Here is a 19,556-nt window from a genome sequence, read left to right as displayed (position 1 = left end):
TTGCTAACCACAATGCATAAAAACAGGTGCTTGTCTGTAGTGTGGTTACATAACATATAAGAGAAAGAAAGAACTTTAAGAAATTAATATAGCCACTACAGTGACCATCAAAACGATGAAAAAATATTGCCGTAAACAGTTTATTTTGCAACACCACGAAACAAATGATAGCATAAAATGAAACGATAGACGTTTTCGATATATATCATTATATTGAACAGCCCTAATCAGTGCTGTGTCTTCTTCTGGTTTATTTTTCTTTGAATGTCACCTATTTTATAAACATACTTGTCTTTATTTTTTTCTCTCATCATAATAATTTTAATGAATTATTATAAATATAGATTACATTCTTTTTTCTTTTTTTTTAAGTTTTGTATCATGTCAAGAAAATATACTTATACTGAAATTGCACAGTCAGATTTATTGCTTAAACCAAACAAGTGTAATGCATGCCCTGTCAAAACTGTATTGAAAGAGTGAATGGCCGACCCTAGCTGCGACTCACTCTTGATGTGTGTAATGTATCTGTTTGTCTTTCAGACAGCTAACAGAACCTTTGACATCCCGCTGACACTGTTTGGCTCTGTAGTTCTCAGAGAAAGACTCAACTATGAGGATATAACGAGATACCTAGTCATCATACAAGCTAATGTAAGTTTTTTCAACATTTCTATTTGTGTATTATTATGTCGCACTGTGTTAGGTTGGTTTTTTTTAATCATATATTAAGTTAAAGCTCTTGAAGGGAACACCTTTCATGTGGACCTGTCATAAAGAATGGCTGAAGAAAATCACCCATCCCTCATGGGTAGGAGTGTAGTCTGCTGCCTGGAGTGTTGTTTTATGTAAATTTGTATTATCATGGCAACATTAATGTTATGCAGCTTTTTTCACTATTTCTGTATTGTTGTGTGAGCCTTAAGGGATCTCTTAGAGCACCCCTAATTATCACTAATGTCTCTGTTAACCTAATTGTTTTCCTTTTATTTCTGAGCTCTGTGTATGTTTTATTTATAAAGGTGGCTTATAGTGATTTTCATTCAATAAGCAAAGCACAGTTATGGAAAATTGTAGTTGAAGTTTGAAGGATGCTAAGCTGAAGCGTGATAGAAAATTGTTTGTGTTGCTGATGGTGCCAAAAAAGTTTTTCTTATTGTGTCAAGAAAACCTTGCTTTCAAAAGCAGTTCTCAAGAAAGTATTCTGCAAAATATTCATATGTCTCAAGGCCCTGAAAGCACTGTGGAGAGTCAGCAGTACACTGTAAGATTAATGTGTTTCTGGCCGCTTAACACGGTGACATATCTACTGTTTGTCTGAATACAGTATTAAGAGTGTTTTAAGTAGCTTTGAAATTACTGTACATAAATTCCTAACAAAAGTTCAAGCTTAACTGAACCCATACAACCACAAAATAGAAAAGAAAAAAAAATCCCTGGGAACATGGCTGACCATTTAAGCTATACATATATTGCAGATAAAGTATATACACCTTGTGTGAAAACCTGTGGTCCGGTACGAAACGACTAACGGACTGGTACTGGTCCATGGCCCGCGGATTAGGGACCGCTGTTTTAGAGTCTGTGGTTTCAGTCTTTATGTTAAACTTGCTAACTGTCCATGTCATAGACTGTCCTCCTAGCTTATTCTCTGAGTCTGAAAACTGATTTGTCTTAAAACTGCATTATTTTTAATGGCCTCTAGTAGTAAAAAGACTTCAGGTTGTAAAGAAGTCTGTAGAAAGATGAACCTCAGCTCTTTTGATCTGTAAACACTTTCCTGATGACTTCATGGCCTCAATTCCTTGAACTGTGAAATGAAACCTGGCTCGGTTTCAGTTCACGTTAAATAACACATGAAGTTCGTTTTGCAAAGTATGTTCGTTATGAGTCACAATAGACAGTTATCCAGGGGTATAGTCAAGACTCATCTATTACAAGTCATTAGCCGATGACTGCGCAGTGCTCTCAGTTTTAATTTTAGATCCATCTCTCTCTCGTCTTGTCCAGTTTCAAAACACCAAGATAGTGTTGGCAGAATTGCTTATCATGAGTCACTGCGTAATGTCACAGCTTCTCGTCAAGCATAGCTTACAGTAATGAAGCCAGCAGGGGAAAACTCCTCCGTGAACTTGATGGAAATCTACTATTTTTTTTATGATTTTTTTTCAGTCTTTAAACTATATATAATCAGAGTTTATATTATTTCATATGTGTGTTATCTGATTTCTCTTTTTAGATTGTATCTTCAATCTTGCTCATTAAAGATGTTTCAGAAACTTTAAGCATAGTTTTGAGGAGATCATTTCTTGGCAGAGGCCCCGGTTTCTTTCTTTTACTGTCGAGTAATTGGGAATATAATGTATTGCAATGATTTGATGTGATTAAGTAATATTAAAATGGGAACTTTGAGGAAACTTAATTAAGGGTTTATACCTGATATCTTGATTGTCTAGTGCTTAAGTTGTGCTACTTAGAAGAGTTTAATGGCAGAAAGCAGCTTTATCTGAACAGGTTTTGAGAGTGCTCCCTCATATACATAAATAAAATGTGAAGCTGATGGAAATCTAGATGACTCACACATTGAATAGCAGATAATATCTCGTGGGTTTCTTCCTGTAAGTAAGATGTGGTGATCGCACCGACTGTTGAGTAGTTGAGGAGTTTAGTTAGCAGCCTTATTTGGCTATTTCTTGCGTTTTATCTTTTTTTTTTTTTCAATTGGACTGCAGATGAAAAGTAGATGTAAATATTAGAATTAAAATTGTAGAGAATAAAGATAATAAATGACCTAAGTAGACGGAAATGTTTGTGAGAATGCTTACTATCAGTCTCTCAGTAAGACTGTGTTTTTTGTGATTTACTTTTATGAGGGTTTCACTGAAACCCAGCTTAGGGTCTACTGGCCTTCTTTTGAGTTACAAGTCATGTGAACACATCTATTTTTCAATTTGTGTGTACCAAGGTCATACATTCTAGTGTTTCTTGTTTCAAAAGCTTCAAACCTTTCCACAATAGTAACATTCTCACTGAAAAGTAATTCTAAGATTCAGTTTTCATCTTTGAGTTCAATGTGATTAACCACCATGTGAATTGGTCAATTGAAAAGAATGTATTTATTTAAACACCTCTTACATATATCCTTCCATTTTTAAATTAATACCTATATGATAATTATATTACCTGCAGAATATTTCCGAGTTCTAGAGTTTTAAACTACATTATTTAATTAACTTTTACCAAAAAAATCTAAATTTATGTGACTCCTCAGAGAGACATAAACAAAATGAAATCAACCTGTAATTCCAACACATGTGGGAGTTTTTGACTTTGAACAGAATACCAAATTCTGATGTATCAATACCATTTAGTTAGAATATAATTAAAGCAAAATCTTCAAAACATTTTCACTGTAATTAACTGTAATCCCATAATAACCAGAAAGCATGTCATGAAATGCAGCAATGCTGTTTCATTTTTATGCAATCTTACAAAAAAAGGAAGAGGTGGGTTAGCAGTGCTACAACTTAGTCCAGCCAGTGGACCAATAAACAATTTTATTCATGCTATCAAAATATGAATAAAAAGTTTGGTTTTCAGGATTTTATTGATATGATTTTTTCTACTACTACTACTCGGGTATCTTGAAAGGCGTTATACAAATCTAAGTTATTATTGTTATTAAGTGTTATTATTTTCTCTTCTTAATTTTACATGGGTGAGACCAAATGTTGGAACTTAATTTATCCTTAGCATATATTTACATTTAAGAAATGAGAAAACAGGCTTCTTTTTCGTCTAATAAAAATGTTAATGCCTTGCAAGGCTGAAACACCTGACAGATGTTGAACATCATTTTCTGTGTATATTTTTGAATATTTTCGGTGAAACATACAGGAGCAGATGGGAGTGGGAGCAGTGCATGCTATACTTCCATATTTGTTATTCTATTTTACTGGAATTTATGTAATATGTTGCTGAATGTGTATTTTTGTGAAATTTTGGTCACCAAAGAGATTCATGAAATACAGGGTGGGCCCTTTATATGGATACACCGTAATAACATGGGAATGGTTGGTGATATTAAAGTCCTGCTTGTGGCACAACAGTATATGTGAGGGGGCAAACTCCTCCAGATGGGTGGTGACAATGGTGGCCATTTAGAAGTCAGCCATCTTGGATACAACTAGGAAGAGGGCCATGTGACACATCAAACTTATTGGTAATGTCACAAGAAAAACAATGGTGTGCTTGGTTTCAACGTAACTTTATTCTTTCATGAGTTATTTACAAGTTTCTGACCACTTATAAAATGTGTTCAATGTTCTGCCCATTGCGTTGGATTGTCAATGCAACCCTCTTCTCCCACTCTTCACACACTGATAGCAACACCACAGGAGAAATGCCAGCACAGCCACTGATGTTTCTTCATTAGTTTTCCTGCGTCCACATTTTGGCAAATCCAACACTGAACCAGTTTCACAAAACTTAGCAAGCAGTTTGCTAACTGTAGCATGGGAGATGGGTGGTCTCGTAGGGTGTCATGCATTGAAATCTGCTGCAATGACCCGGTTACTGCGTACACCAGATATCAGCATGATTTCGATCCGCTCCTCACGTGTTAACCTCTTCGACATGTCAATGGCTGTGAACAAAGGGAAACTTGTAAATAACTCATGAAAGAATAAAGTTACGTTGAAACCATTGTTTTTCTTGTGACATTACCAATAAGTTTGATGTGTCACATGGCCCTCTTCCTATTGGAAAAACAAAAGTTGTATCCAAGATGGCCGACTTCTAAATGGCCACCATGGTCACCACCCATCTTGAGGAGTTTGCCCCCTCACATATACTAATGTGCCACAAACAGGAATTTAATATCACCAACCATTCCCATGTTATTACGGTGTATCCATATAAATCGCCCACCCTGTAGATTACAGTATGGTGTATACACTTGCTAAACATATCAAATATATTGTATCACCAGCCTACAAGAACATGAATGCTGTGCATTAGATATAGAATATATCAGATAAAAACCAGCCTTTCTGTATTATTACATGTTTTTCTTGATCATATCCTGATCGCTTTTCATTCAAGACACAAAGATAAATGTAGCCACATAATTATGCATTATCACCAAAAAATCTGTCTGTCTGTCTAGGATCGAGCCCCTAATCCAAGTGACCGTCGAACAGCCACCACCACACTAACTGTGGATGTACTGGACGGTGATGATTTGGGTCCAATGTTTCTACCATGTACGCTTGTGGGAAACACCCGTGATTGTAGTCCCATCACGTATAAGGCTAATGTGCTTGAGTTGACCGAGCCGGTAAGTTTGTGTTTGTTCTGTACTTTGTTGTATTTGTGTGTACTGTGTGTACTTAGCTTTAAATTTTTGTAGCAATGTCCCTTTGTGGATCACTTACTGTCTTCAATGGACAATGATAACATGTATACACTCGCCGCCACTTTATTAAGTACACTGGTTCAGCTACTCATAACACAACATCAGCCAATCATATGGCAGTAACTCAATGCATTTAGGCATCTAGACATTGTCAAGACAACCTGGTCAAGTTTGAACAGCAGCAGAATGGGGAAGACAGAGCATTGTTGATGCCAGTCAGGCTAGTCTTAGTATTTCAGAAACTGCTAATCTCCTGGGATTTTTCTGAATTACCATTTCTTGATTTAGGTAATATCATACAGAGTTACTTTAGTTACAACCTTTTAGTTCCCTAATTTCCAGTAAAATGAAACTCTGTTGGCAGATTGCAGATGGTTTAGAAACTTAGGGGAAACTGCAATTATTAACCACAGGGTATATTGATAGACTGCGTCACCATGGATATCTTCACTTTCTTGTCTTCGAGCTTTCAAATCAAGGTCTAATGCCAATTCAAGCCAGCAGTAAAGATAAACAGATGAAAAATGTATTTACTCACTTTGGCATTTAAAATGTAGCTCGTTTTGCCGCAAACTACAGACTATGTAATTAGAATGGGGACTAAATTTTTCCGTACGCTCTAAAAAAAACATGCGATTTCATTCTGTATGTTAACTCCTGCAGAACCCATTGCTAGTTTTTCATAAGCAATTAGAGCCACTTGAAAAGGAACCCTGATATTTTAATGATAAGACCTTGTCAAGCAATGTCTGCTGGGAGTTACAATTTGCATAAAGAAAGGATTTTACTGTGTCTATACAAATGACTAATGAGCATCATTGTATACAGGGAATGTCTTGGTTTTGTATTTTTTAAATACAAGTAGGTATTTTTTTTCCTTTGATTATGGCAAAATTGTATGACCGATGAAACTGCTATCCTAAAATATGTCATGTGTGGCCATCAAAGAGTTCTTGACAGTCAAAGTTTTTATAGACTTTTATAGATTACTATTACTCTCTTTTGTATGAACAAGTCTTTCAGGGCAGATTCTGCAACACTGTAGCCCATATTTATGCTTACACAGCTGTATGTGCTTTTGCATTTGTATCTGTGGCATTTAGCTGATGCTATTATCTGGAGAAACTCACAGTACAACTTTGTAAACAAGGGGGAAAAAGTTGCTTCAGGCAAAATCTTCAGCTATGACAAGTCAGCAGTGCATTCATCCCTTACAACACATATACACACACCTGCACACACCCTTGATGGTGACAAGCTAGCAGTGCGTTCATGCCTTAATGCCCCCCATTCACTGAAACACACATACATAAATCCAGTACCACAGCCGTGGACCGGACACCGTCTTCTTCATCTCTCTATTTTACACTGAGATAGTTGTCACATGCACACACATGTGCTGACTCTGCTCCAGACAGGCTGAAGGAACTACTTCTCTGCCTCAAGATTTCTCTTTTCACCTCTCTCTCTCTCAGACACACACACACACACAGACACACACACACTCTCTCTCTCTCTCTCTTTCCAGCCAGAGGAGACTGTTTTGGCTGGGAGGAAAAACAGGAGTAAATCAACTTTACAGCTTGTGGTTTTCAGAAGGAGTAAGTGTATGTGGACAAGGACAGGGTTTAAGATGGAGATGGGGGGGGGGGGGAATCTGGTGGATGGGGAGAGGGGAGTGAAAGAGAAAGGGGGGGGAAGGGGCTAGGCAGAAACAAACTGTTTTTCCTGGGAGTTACAATTTGCATAAAAAGAGGATTTTACTATACTGTCTATACAAATGACTAATGAGCATCATTGTATACAGGGAATGTCTTGTTTTGTATTTTTGAAATACAAATAGCTGTTTTTTTTTCCTTTGATTATGGCAAAATTGTATGGCGGATGAAACTGCTATCCTAAAATATGTCACAAAATCATACTATGTGTGGCCTTCAAAGTGTTCTTGACAGTCAAAGTTTATGTCTTTGATAGATCCAGCTATTACTCTCTTCTGTATGAACAAGTGTTACGGGGCAGATTCTGCAAATCTTGAGGGGTTTTGTGACTTGCTTACTCCAGACGCTTCGCTGATTTCAGTTTTTCTGATCTTATGCAATCACAGCAATAAAAATTGGAGTCAGTCAGATAAGCTGTGGTTGCTTGGCCTCATCTTTCTGTAAACTTTATATTCACTATTAATGAATTTCAGACTGCGTTCTCTCTTTACACGAGTTGGGAGCAGTGCAGAAGTCAAATTAAGGCTCATATTTAGGAAACGCATTTGACTGCAAGCACCCACATGATCATCATTAAGGAAAATCATTAAGAAATCAATTTCATAACAGATTACCTTGCGCAAATGACTGCCATGTATTTACTGCTATGACAGGTCAGAATGAAAAAGGTCCTTCATATAGAGCTGTCCTCTAAAGAATACCGCCTTATTCATCTTCTTTAGGCTGCTCCCACCACAGAGCATCATTTCATCTCACCCTCCTTTGTCACGGCAAATGTCCCCCTTCACTACATCATGCAGTGATGTAGTGAAGGGGGACATGCAGCTTGTTGCTGAAGGAGGACACTACATCTGTGATCCGTGATCGTCCTCTTTGCCGTTCTAGTAACTCTGTACTCACCATGCTTTGTCCAGTATATCCACTACCCCTCCTCTCCACATGTCCAAACCACCTCAGTCTTGTCTCTCTAACTTTGTCCTCAAACTGCTCACCCTGAGCCGTCCCTCTGATACACTCATGTCTAATCCTGTGCATCTTGGTAGCTCCAATTGAAAACCGTAACATCTTTAGCTCTGCCACCTCCACTCTGGCCTCCTGTCTTTTTTTAGTGCCGCTGTCTCTAAGCCATACATCATAGCAGGTCTCACTACCATCTTGTAAATCTTCCCTTTCACTCTTGCTGCTATCCTTCTGTCACAAATCACCCCTGACGCTCATCTCCACCCATTCCACCCTGCCTGCATTCTCTTCACCTACGTTGTGTACTGTCTGTCCATCCAAAACAACGGAGAAGGGCATTGTCCATGATGAGTTTAAATACCCCAGCTACAGTATTTAAACTAATCTATTTTCAATATCTCTACACCTTACGTGTGCACCTTTCCTCTTGTTTCTCTCTCATTCACAGAATTATGTCTCAATTCCACAAACTTTTTATGAGAATGCACCAAAGTCGTTTGTGTCTTGTATCTGCCTCCCGACTGTCAAAAAACCCCATGAATAAAGAAATTGTATTTATTTATTTTTGTCATGAGATGCATTGAAAGAGAAAGTAATGTAGTTTCCTTATCACAGATATCCGGAAAATTGTATATCTTTTGTATTTCTCTATGGAAATTTAAAAGACATGAGCACTGGCAAAAAGAATATAACAAAAGATGTCTCTGAGTTATGAAAGGTAAGGGAGAAATAAAGCAGTTTTGGAGATTACTTTCTTCCTTACTTGGAATTAAAATTTGCTGGAATGGGTTTGACTTTATTTTTTTTATTTTGTGAATTCAGTTCATAATTTTAAAGTTCTTTTTTGTGCAAAACATAACAAATAACCGCTGTAATTGTACATTTTAATTCATTTTTCAAGGTAGTTCATTTTTCATTAAAAGTCAAGCATTGCTTTTGCAAAGCAGGCTTAAGCCTTTATATATTTCATTTGTCCACAAGTTAGTCAAAGTATGAGTGTCTCTGTAACTGAGGCCTTCTAAGAAGATTTGTCTGTATTAATCAACCCCTGTGGTCTAGGTTAATACAGTATAATTGTCAGTTCTGGCCTTTGCTTAAAGATGGAAAAAAAAGTTCAATGACATATTCTTGGAATAAATAAGTGCAAAATCTCTTTTTCTCATAACCCATGATTTGGCTGGCATGACAGCAGTGTAGATGAATATCTACTTCCAGCTTTCAGAATAATGAGAACTTCGACTGTTTGAATGACACACACTATATTAAATTTGCATGTTATATTTTCTGTTTCTGATTTGCTTCTAATGCACTGTGCAGAGATTCTTCTTCTTATGGTTACACTTTGACACCGAAACACTGAAATCACTGAACCAACAGTGCTCTTTTATGCCTTACAGTGTCACTATTTTAGTCAAATTTAATCATTTCTCTTGAAAGAAATTATAGCAGCTATAAGCCTTCCTCCCTCTCTCTGATTGGTGTTTATATACATAGTAATACACAATATTATATTGTATATACTCACATACATTTAAATGATCAGCGCAATGCTTAAACTGCTTTTTTTCCTCATCGGTTGCCTTTGGTGCCTTTACTACCAGTGTCGCAGTTTGGCTAGATGAATGAGTAGACTGTATGCTTTGACAGTGGCAGCTGCTCTGCACATTTCAAAATTACCAAGGAGAAAGGAGCAATTTGAATTTCACCAAAAGTCTTAGAACTGAAGAAAGCTTCCATAAACATCATTATCAAATCCATCCAGAGTGAAAAAAACAGGAACAGCTTGCAGAAACTGAAGAGAAGGGTAAAGGGTTATGCTGTGCAACAGTTTTTCGTGAAACACTCAAAGGTTTAACCTGAAGAATTGATCATCATTTAAGTTACTGGATGGTATTTTTATGCCAACAGCAGGTCTCCTGTTGGTTTGGAGGCGAAGAACTGAGGAGGTGCAGGGAGATAGGTGAAGCTATTGAAAGAATGGAACGACAGCAACAAGCTGCTGTTCCTGGTACAAGAAAATTGGGAAGGGGAGGCGAGGGGAGGAATGAGCGAGGAGGAGAGAAAAGGCACCGTAATAGTTTGAGTCCTAATCAGGCTGATGAGAGATGACAACCTCAGAGCCTTGGAGCCAGGATAACTATTCTCTCTCTGTGCCTTTCTTCCTCACACAGACACACACACACACACACACCCCAAGATGCTGGTCATTATGCCGAGGAGTTGGCTGTCAGGCCATGTTCACACATACACTTCAAAAACACTGCCACCTCTGCAGCTCAGTATTTCATAGCTGTAAGGGCTAAACCTGATTATTGAATGGAACAGTAAACATCTCACCCAAGACTTGACCAATAATTTAGTTTGTCATTAAATCATACTGCAATTGACTGGCAACAAGATGCATGATGCAAAGAATACAGTACTCTGTCTGTAATAACAGTATTTTTTGTTGTTGTTGTTGTTTTTTTCTGCACTGACACACTGTGCTTCCTTCTGCAAATTCACATCTGTTACTTGTCCACATATAGTTATATGGGCGTGTGACAAGTTCCCATTGCACCATAAAGTCTTGCCGTGCACTTTTGTGTAGCTCTGTATCCAGCACAAAGCTTCTTCTGACCACCAAATGCCCTCCAAGATTTTCCCCCACCTCTATTGATCGCCTCGCTGCTCCCTGGATCAGACACCTGCCTGCACAGCGGCTGCCCATTTGCTCATTAGTTCCTCAGCATATACGCATATATACATGCACATATATGTAAATACATATATATAAACACTACCAGTCATAAGTTTGGACACTTTTTCTCATTATTTATTTATTTTTTTCACATTTGTTACATTGTAGATACATACTGAAGACATCAACAATATGAAGCAAGATACACTGACTGAATTATGTAAAAATTATAAATAGCTCTAAATATGTCTTATATTTCAGATTCCTGAAAGTAGCCAACTTTTGCTTTGTTGACAGCGCTGCGTGATGTAGTCACCTGAAATAGTTTTCACTTCACAGGTGTGACTTGTCAGGGTCCATTTGGGGAATCTCTTGCCTTTTTAGTGCGGTTGGGACCATCAGTTGTGTTGTGCAGAAGTCATAGCTGACAGTCCTATTTGACAACTATTAGAATTCATATTATGGCAAGAACCAATCAGCTAAGTAAAGAGAAACGACAGTCCATCATTACTTTAAGAGCTGAAGGTCAGTCAGTCCAGAAAATTGCTAAAACTTTGAATGTGACAAAACTGGCTGACATGAGGGGACCGCCCCAGGAAAGGAAGACCAAGAGTCACCTCTGCTGCTGAAGATAAATTCATCTGAGTCACCAGCCTCAGAAATCACAAGTTAACAGCACCTCAAATTAGAGCCCAGATAAATGCTACACAGAGTTCCAGTAGCAGACACATCTCTACATGAGCTGTTCAGAGGAGACTGTGTGAATCAGGCCTTTATGGTCAAACAACTGCTAAGAAACCACGACTAAGGAAAAGCAACAAGCAGAAGAGATTTGTTTGGGCCAAGAAACACAGGGAATGAACTTAGTGGAAATCTGTGTTTTGGTCTGATGAGTCCAATTTGAGATCTTTGGTTCCACCTGCTGTGTCTTTGTGCAACACAGAAAAGGTAAATGGATGCTCTCTACATGCATGGTTCTCACTGTGAACCATGGAGGAGGAGGTGTGATGGTGTGGGGGTGCTTTGCTGGTGACACTGTTGGGGATTTATTCAAAGTTCAAGGCACACTGAACCAGCATCCTGTAGCGACATGCCATCCCATCTGGTTTGCGTTTAGATGGACCATCATTAATTTTTCAACAGGACAATGACCCCAAACACACCTCCAGGCTACGTAAGGGCTGTTTGGCCAAGAAGGAGAGTGATGGAGTGCTGCGCCGGTCACCTGAACTAAACCCAGTCGAGATGGTTTGGGATGAGATGGACCACAGAGTGAAGGCAAAATGGTCAACAAGTGCTCAGCATCTCTGGGAACTCCTTCAAGACTGTTGGAAAACCATTTCAGACGACTACCTCATGAAGCTCATCAAGAGAATGCCAAGAGTGTGCAAAGCTGTAATCAAAGCAAAGGGTGGCTTTTTTGAACAATCTAAAATCTAAAACATTTTGAGTCATTTCACACTTTTTTTTATTTACTACATAATTACATATGTGCTCATTCATAGTTTTGATGCCTTCAGTGAGAATTTACAATGTAAATAGTCATGAAAATAAAGAAAAAATATGAGGTGTGTCCAAACTTTTGACTTTTCAAGAGCAAAGCAGGTAAATAGCTTTCAGTATTACCTGCAGCTTGACTTGCTATGTTGATCTTTTTTTGACCCCCAGCTTATTATTTGGCCCAGTTATATCAGACTAAACCAAATAGTCAAATAAAATTCTTAAGTTTATAACTAAGCTTAAGAGTGGCAGTAGCCAACAATTGATCTTCATGGAGTAACCCCAGTTTTGCCCAGTCCAGCCGAAGATGAAAGACGCAGAAAAACTACTATATTTAAAAGTTGTAAGAATATCACATGGTATAGAAGCCAAATCAATCACATTACTGAGCAGTTTTTCTTAATGGTTTAAAAGTATTCGTGTGTATAAATTGGCTTTGGCGATTAATGGACTTTATTATTTTATTAATTTCCAAAATCGTTAGTTGCTTAACTTAAATACTAAACAGCAATTCAGTGACAGTGCCAGAGCCCTGACACTTCTAAGTAAATTTGATTTTGACCGTTTAAAATTTAATTTGGACCGTTTCTTAAAATTAATAGACATAAGTGATGGATCACTTTATAATAAAGCAATGCAATAAAAAAGCCTTGATTAAAAAAAAAAAATCATAAAGCCAGAGATCTCTGACTGAGCTGATGTGTGTTTAGTCAGAAGCCCTGCTTTAAAATCAGGTTGTGGTCAAGTAGTCTTTTCTGTTTAGGAAAGTTCCTAATTGAGTGAAATGACCCAGTATAAAGTATGAGCTTATATAACTTTCTAAATTCTACAAAAAAAAAATCATCAGTTTTGCTGGTTTGGGCTTAGCTGACGTGGACTGACTCAAGAATTTCTTCATGCTTTTTTACCAGCTAGTCAGTTAATAAGCCAAGCCATGCAGCGGCATGAAGAGCTTAAATAGAAGTGAGTGACTTCCCTGGAGATGCGTCACAATCATATCAAAGTTTGTGTATGCCCGTAGATAATGTGGCGGGAGTGATGGAGTAATTGACAGCATGAATGATAAATTATTTACAGTGTCACAACATTATTTCCTCGACCGTCACAAATCACAGGCTGACTCGCACATCGCTTTTGTAGTTCTTGTTGTCAGTGCTTTTTTTCCCCATTGACAAAGTTAAATGGTGTCAATAACTAAAATTACAGTGGCACTCTTGTAGTGTTTTAGCGACCTGGTTGTCTTTCGAGGGCTTTAAGTTTCTTCCATGCTGCATTAACATCTCCCTGTCTCCCCTCACTCCTGACAGATTCATCTCCGTTCTATATATTTAAACCCTCTTTTACTCCACTCCATTACTCCCCATAACTTCTTCTCTGCCGGAGTTTTCGCTCCCTTCCTCTTCAGGCAACAGCAAAGATGGCTCGGTGAAGGCTGGTAGATTTTAAGTGGTGCATGACAGGTGCGGCAGTTAAATATTGTGTCATAGCGGGTGTGTACGGTGCGTGCATGTCTATGGGAGGATGCGAATTTAGAAAAACTCGCAGGCTTGTTGTTGTGCTTTGTTTGGCATTTTATTTCCTTAGTGATCATAATTTTTTCCCATGGACATGTTATATTTCTCCCATCGGGGGTCTTCTCATTGCACGGACCACAGCAATATCGCACTGTCGTAAGTCAACATTATAGCCCGGCCACGTTAGTATGCAGATGGAGCCAGATTCTCAACTCCTACTGTGTATTTGTGTGTTTGAGTGTGTGTGCGTGGGTGTGTGCACAATATATATTACCATTTATATGCTGCACTTATATAATACATTTTAGTGTGTGGATGTGCATATTTACCCTCCTGTGTGATTTTAAATTTACTCCAATTTTGTGTTGTCTTCAACAATACATTTTCCTGTTTTGTTGCTCCGATGTTTCCTCTGCTTGGATATAGTTTGTGCATTAAAATAACTTTTCCCAGACCACCAGTAATTAAATAGTTGCTATGTCTTCCTCCTAATTTTAGCAGAGCTTCTGTTATCACACACACAACGTTGGCAGTGGATGTTAAAAGTGCTGTTCTATGTCCAAGTTTGATTGATTCATTGTTTTCTCTCTCTCTCTCTCTCTCTCTCTCTCTCTCTCTCTCTCTCTCTCTCTCTCTCTCTCTCTCTTACTCTGTGGAAAATATATCTCCAGAGTAAGGTGAATCCGCTCAATGTGACTCCACCCATACAAGCTGTGGACCAGGACAGAAACATACAACCTCCCTCTGACAGGCCGGGGATCCTATATTCCATCCTTATTGGTAGGTTTGTTTGTTTTTATTAAACATTTTAGGAAGTTATTTAATAAATGGCAAAGCGGTACAGTGGTTTGCAGTCATGTCACAGCAAGGAGGTTCTGGGTTAGAACCCTCTGGCCTGCTTGGTCCTTGGTGTGTCGAGTTTGCTTGTACTCTGTGTGCCCACGTGAGTTCTCTCCAGGTCCTCTGGCTTCCTCCCACAACCTAAAAGGCATGTTTGGTTAATTGTTAATTCTAAATTGGCTGTAGGTGAAAAGGAAAAATAGCATCCTTATGTTTTTGTTGTTGTTGGGGTTTTTTTTTACCCAAACAATTTTAAATTCACATTTTTTTAAGCCTGAATGGTGAAACATTATTTAACATACCACTTACACATTACGTTTTACGCTCTGACTTCTTTCGAGATTATCTTGTCAAATGTAGATCAGTGGTGTCGCGGTTCCTTTAAGGCCCAATGCTAACGTCCACACTCAGAAATTTTAATATAAAAGTAAAAAGTGCATGCATTATTGTATCTTAAATGCTTCCTTGTACTATATTATTTCCACTAGAGCACTTTGTTGTCTAAATGCAGGCTTACTTGGTGGTCCTAGATGATCCGGAAGTAGAATTTAAGCAAGAACCTTCAGCCATCAAGCCCATTTCCTTTGGAACCAGCTCCCGGTTTAGGTTTAGGAGATGCATGTTCTCTACTTTTAAGAGTGTATGCATCTCCTGTATGGCATAAGAGAGGCTTAAAATGTTCCTTTTTAAAAACGCTTAGTTATACCTGGATCAAATGACCCAAACCAAACCATCCCACTGTTTTAGGCTCATGATACACAGAGAACTCCATTTATTTATTTTCCCTTTCATATATGTCATTATGTTTTGTGTTCCATCCGGTTTGTTGCTCATGGTTTCAGCTTTCTGTCATTTATTTCCCCTCACCAACCTCAGGTAAAAAGGTTGGTGAGGGCATCTGAGCCTTTTTTGTTAGAGGTTTTTCTTGAACCTCTTCCTTCCCACCGTTACCAGGTGCTTTGTTGTAGGGGATTGTTGGATTGATGGGGTTCTCTCACTAATCAGTGTTTTAACTTTACAGTATAAAGCACCCTGAGCTGCCTCTTGTGTACTAGCACTGTATAAATAAGCTGTGCTGAATCAAATGGAATCAAGTAACACACCTACAGAAGCACCAAAGCTGCACACACATTTGCCATCAGAATGGAGAATGAGACCAGGCCTAAATGTTCCTAAGGCTTTTGATGAAGCAACTTAAATAGACAGTGATAAAAAAGTATGCTCTGGACAGTTTGTGAAAGATAAAGTTTTACAGAATTACAGAGGTGGAATTGTTTCTCGTTAGTGCTTTATAAGTATCTGAAACTAGGACAACTATTATTTTGATTACCATTTGAAACTATAAAATGCAGCATAACAACAACTTCAACAAGTGACTTGACACAGGCTTGATTAAATTTCCCAGACCCCTCCTGTGAAACTAATCTCTCTCTGAGTGAGGATTATTAGAGAAAGTGTGACAAAGGGCAAAAAGATGTTGCAGCTTTGCAGCTCATCCAACATTATGATTCTAAATCTAAAAACAGAAATTACTCTTGAAAGTAAGCTGAGGAATATTTAATGTGAACTGCAGTGGTTTTGGTTCCACTACTTGTGATTTTTAAGGAAGGATCTGACAAATATTTGAAGTGCCATTAATAGAGGCAGGTTAAATAAATCAAAAGTGAGGCTTTATTTTACTGTTAAACATCTAAATGCGCCAGTTCACCTGAAAAAGCAAGAAACACGCAGGAGGGAAAAAGACACAGAGAAGATGGGACTTGCAGCACTATTTGTGCACAAAAAGACTCTTATACACAAAAGGGTAATCAGGAAATAGGACACAACGGGGTAACTAAACACAGGTAAAGATAATCAAGGACAATGAGACAGGAGGGGGAGTAAAACATTTAATACAGGAGACAAATAACTATCAAAATAAGACTGGAGTTTAATAATCTAACAGGGAAATGTAGACATATGAGTAAACTTTAAAAAAATAAATATTTTATACAGGAGGATGAGATGAGATTTTTGTGAGACCACAAATTAAAATCTAAAACAAACAGTAAGTAATCTAATAACTAAAAGCTGAAAATGTTAAGGAAATACAAAAAGATGCAAATGTAAATAGTAATAAAAGTAAAAAGAAGGAAACATTTAATAAGTTGAAAAAATCAAAGTCCTCCATCTAAGACATCTGTCCAGCTGTACTCTTGCCGCATGTCATACTTGGCCCTCATTCTTTCTAAACTCCCTGCATGTTTCCACTACTGCTTTCAAAAGGCATAGAAATAACATTAAAAGAAAGGGCTTTTGCAAAATTAAGATGCTTAATATATTTACCTAAGCTTGGATTCTAGGTAAAAGCACATGCCTTAGATATAATAATAAAAAAAATAGTATTGGGCACTCACTCGAAGAAATTTATGTAGCACATTTCATTCCAAGTGGAGGCCCAAAGTATCCATAAACATAGTAGAAATAATCTGTCTTGGAATGTGCCATCTCTCAAAAGTCAGTCAGATCAATGCTAGCTGCTGTAGCTGTAAAGATGTAACATAGACCGAAGTGCACACTTGAGAAATGTGATTGTGTACATCTGCCTGTGTTGCTGCTCTTTTTACCTGAGCTTGATTTCCCCATTGAACAATGTAGCCTTCCTTGGAATCATATATGTACGGGCGGTGTGTACCTGTTGTGAGCTGAGATCTTTAAACTGGGAGCATTATCCGAGTCTCTTGCCTTGGATTCTCCCTCTAGAAACCCATCAAGCAAACATAAAGTGATTCTAACACAAATGTTTCCTCCCCTCTCCCTCAGCAGTATATCTTCTGTTAAAAATGCGTTTTTGGTTTGCTCTTACTGTTTGTGTTTGTTGTCCTCTCTCTTCCAGGCAAACCAGAGTCCTATGTAGAATATTTCCGCTTAAACAGAACCACAGCAGAACTTCTGCTACTGAAGCCCATCGACAGAGAGCACTACCACAGATTTGATCTGGTGATCAAGGTGAGAAACACTGCAGCAGCAAACAAGACAGTTTTAATGAGATTTTCTTTTTTCTTGCATCTGTTTCTTCTACCTCAAAGAAACCCGCCAGTTCACTCTGTAGTGCTTTTTTAAATGCCTTTAATCTAGAAATATTCATCAAGCTGATCAGCAAATCTCTAAGTCCTAATAAAGACTGTTTGTATTAGGTTTATTTATTTCCTGACAATTAAAAGTAAAGTAGTCTGCCATGAAGACATTTAATGATAGTAACTTTAAAGCATTCGCTACATTAGTATGCATGTGTAGGTGTTGTCTCTATAAGGCCAGTAATACAGTTAAACCATATAACATATATCAGGTTTTGCTTAATTAAAAGTATATATATATATATATATATATATATATATATATATATATATGTATAATCGAGGGACACCCGGAATGGCTAACCGAAGGTCGGACGGTCCTGATCCCCAAGGACCCCAAGAAGGGACCAGTCCCCTCCAACTACCGACCAATAACCTGCCTCAGTACTACATGGAAGCTCCTGTCAGGCATCATGTCGGCTAAGATGAACAGGCACATGGGTCAATACATGAGTGGGACACAGAAAGGAATTGGCAAGAATACCAGAGGCGCAAAACACCAGCTACTGGTAGACAGAACAGTCAGCCGAGACTGCAAGACCAGACTGACCAACCTGTGCACTGCCTGGATTGATTACAAGAAGGCCTATGACTCAATGCCCCACAGCTGGATACTGGAATGCCTAGAATTGTACAAGATCAATGGGACCCTAAGAGCCTTCATCAGGAACTCAATGGGGATGTGGCGTACAACACTAGAGGCCAACTCCAAGCCTATAGCACAAGTCACCATCAAGTGCGGGATCTACCAAGGAGATGCTCTGTCCCCACTGCTGTTCTGCATAGGCCTGAACCCCCTCAGTGAGCTCATTAACAAGACTGGCTACGGATACCGACTACGGAACGGAGCAGTTGTCAGCCACCTCCTGTACATGGATGACATCAAGCTGTATGCCAAGAGTGAACGAGACATCGATTCACTGATCCACACTACCAGGCTATACAGCAATGACATTGGAATGTCGTTCGGGCTGCAGAAGTGTAGTCGGATGGTAACAAAGAGAGGGAAGGTAGTCAGAACTGAGGGGATTGAACTACTAGAAGGCAACATTGCAGACATAAAGGACAGTTACAAGTACCTGGGGATCCCGCAGGCGAATGGGAACCATGAAGAGGCCGCTAGAAAAGCTGCAACCACCAAGTACCTGCAGAGGGTCAGGCAAGTCCTGAGGAGTCAGTTGAACAGTAAGAACAAGATCCGGGCCATCAACACGTACGCCCTGCCCGTGATCAGGTACCCTGCTGGGGTAATAGGCTGGCCAAAGGAGGAGATAGAAGCCACTGACATAAAGACAAGAAAGCTCCTTACCATGCATGGAGGGTTTCACCCCAAGTCCAGCACCCTGAGGCTGTACGCTAAGCGGAAGGAAGGGGGCCGGGGACTGGTGAGTGTCAGCACCACAGTCCAGGATGAGACAACGAACATCCAAGAATACATCACGAAGATGGCCCCAACTGACAGCGTGCTCAGTGAATACCTCAGGCAGCAGAAACCCAAGAAAGAGGAGGGAGACGAGGAACCATCATGGAAGGACAGGCCCCTGCACGGTATGTACCACCGGCAGATAGAGGGGGTGGCTGATATCCAGTAATCCTACCAGTGGCTGGACAAAGCTGGACTGAAAGATAGCACAGAGGCACTAATCATGGCAGCACAAGAACAAGCTCTGAGTACAAGATCCATAGAGGCTGGGGTCTGTCACACCAGGCAAGACCCCAGGTAGACAATCCAGCACATAACAGCAGGGTGCAAGATGCTAGCAGGCAAGGCATACATGGAACGCCATAACCAAGTGGCCGGCATAGTGTACA

General features: G+C 39.0%; 1 protein-coding gene across 1 annotated transcript in view; it reads left to right on the top strand.

Annotated features, from left to right (window-relative positions):
• LOC146512705 (protocadherin-15-like) overlaps positions 1-19,556 on the top strand; it is a 231,453-nt gene that overhangs the window by 69,416 nt on the left and 142,481 nt on the right. The window contains exons 8-11 of the mRNA XM_085171180.1: positions 544-654; positions 5,168-5,338; positions 14,460-14,568; positions 17,504-17,616. Coding sequence (XP_085027306.1) covers positions 544-654; positions 5,168-5,338; positions 14,460-14,568; positions 17,504-17,616 — 504 coding nt within the window. The remainder of the gene's footprint in view (positions 1-543; positions 655-5,167; positions 5,339-14,459; positions 14,569-17,503; positions 17,617-19,556) is intronic.

The sequence above is a fragment of the Neolamprologus multifasciatus genome, chromosome 8 (genome assembly GCF_963576455.1).
Source record: "Neolamprologus multifasciatus chromosome 8, fNeoMul1.2, whole genome shotgun sequence".
NCBI classification, from domain to species: Eukaryota; Metazoa; Chordata; class Actinopteri; order Cichliformes; family Cichlidae; genus Neolamprologus; species Neolamprologus multifasciatus.
This window is presented reverse-complemented; position numbering and strand designations above follow the sequence as displayed.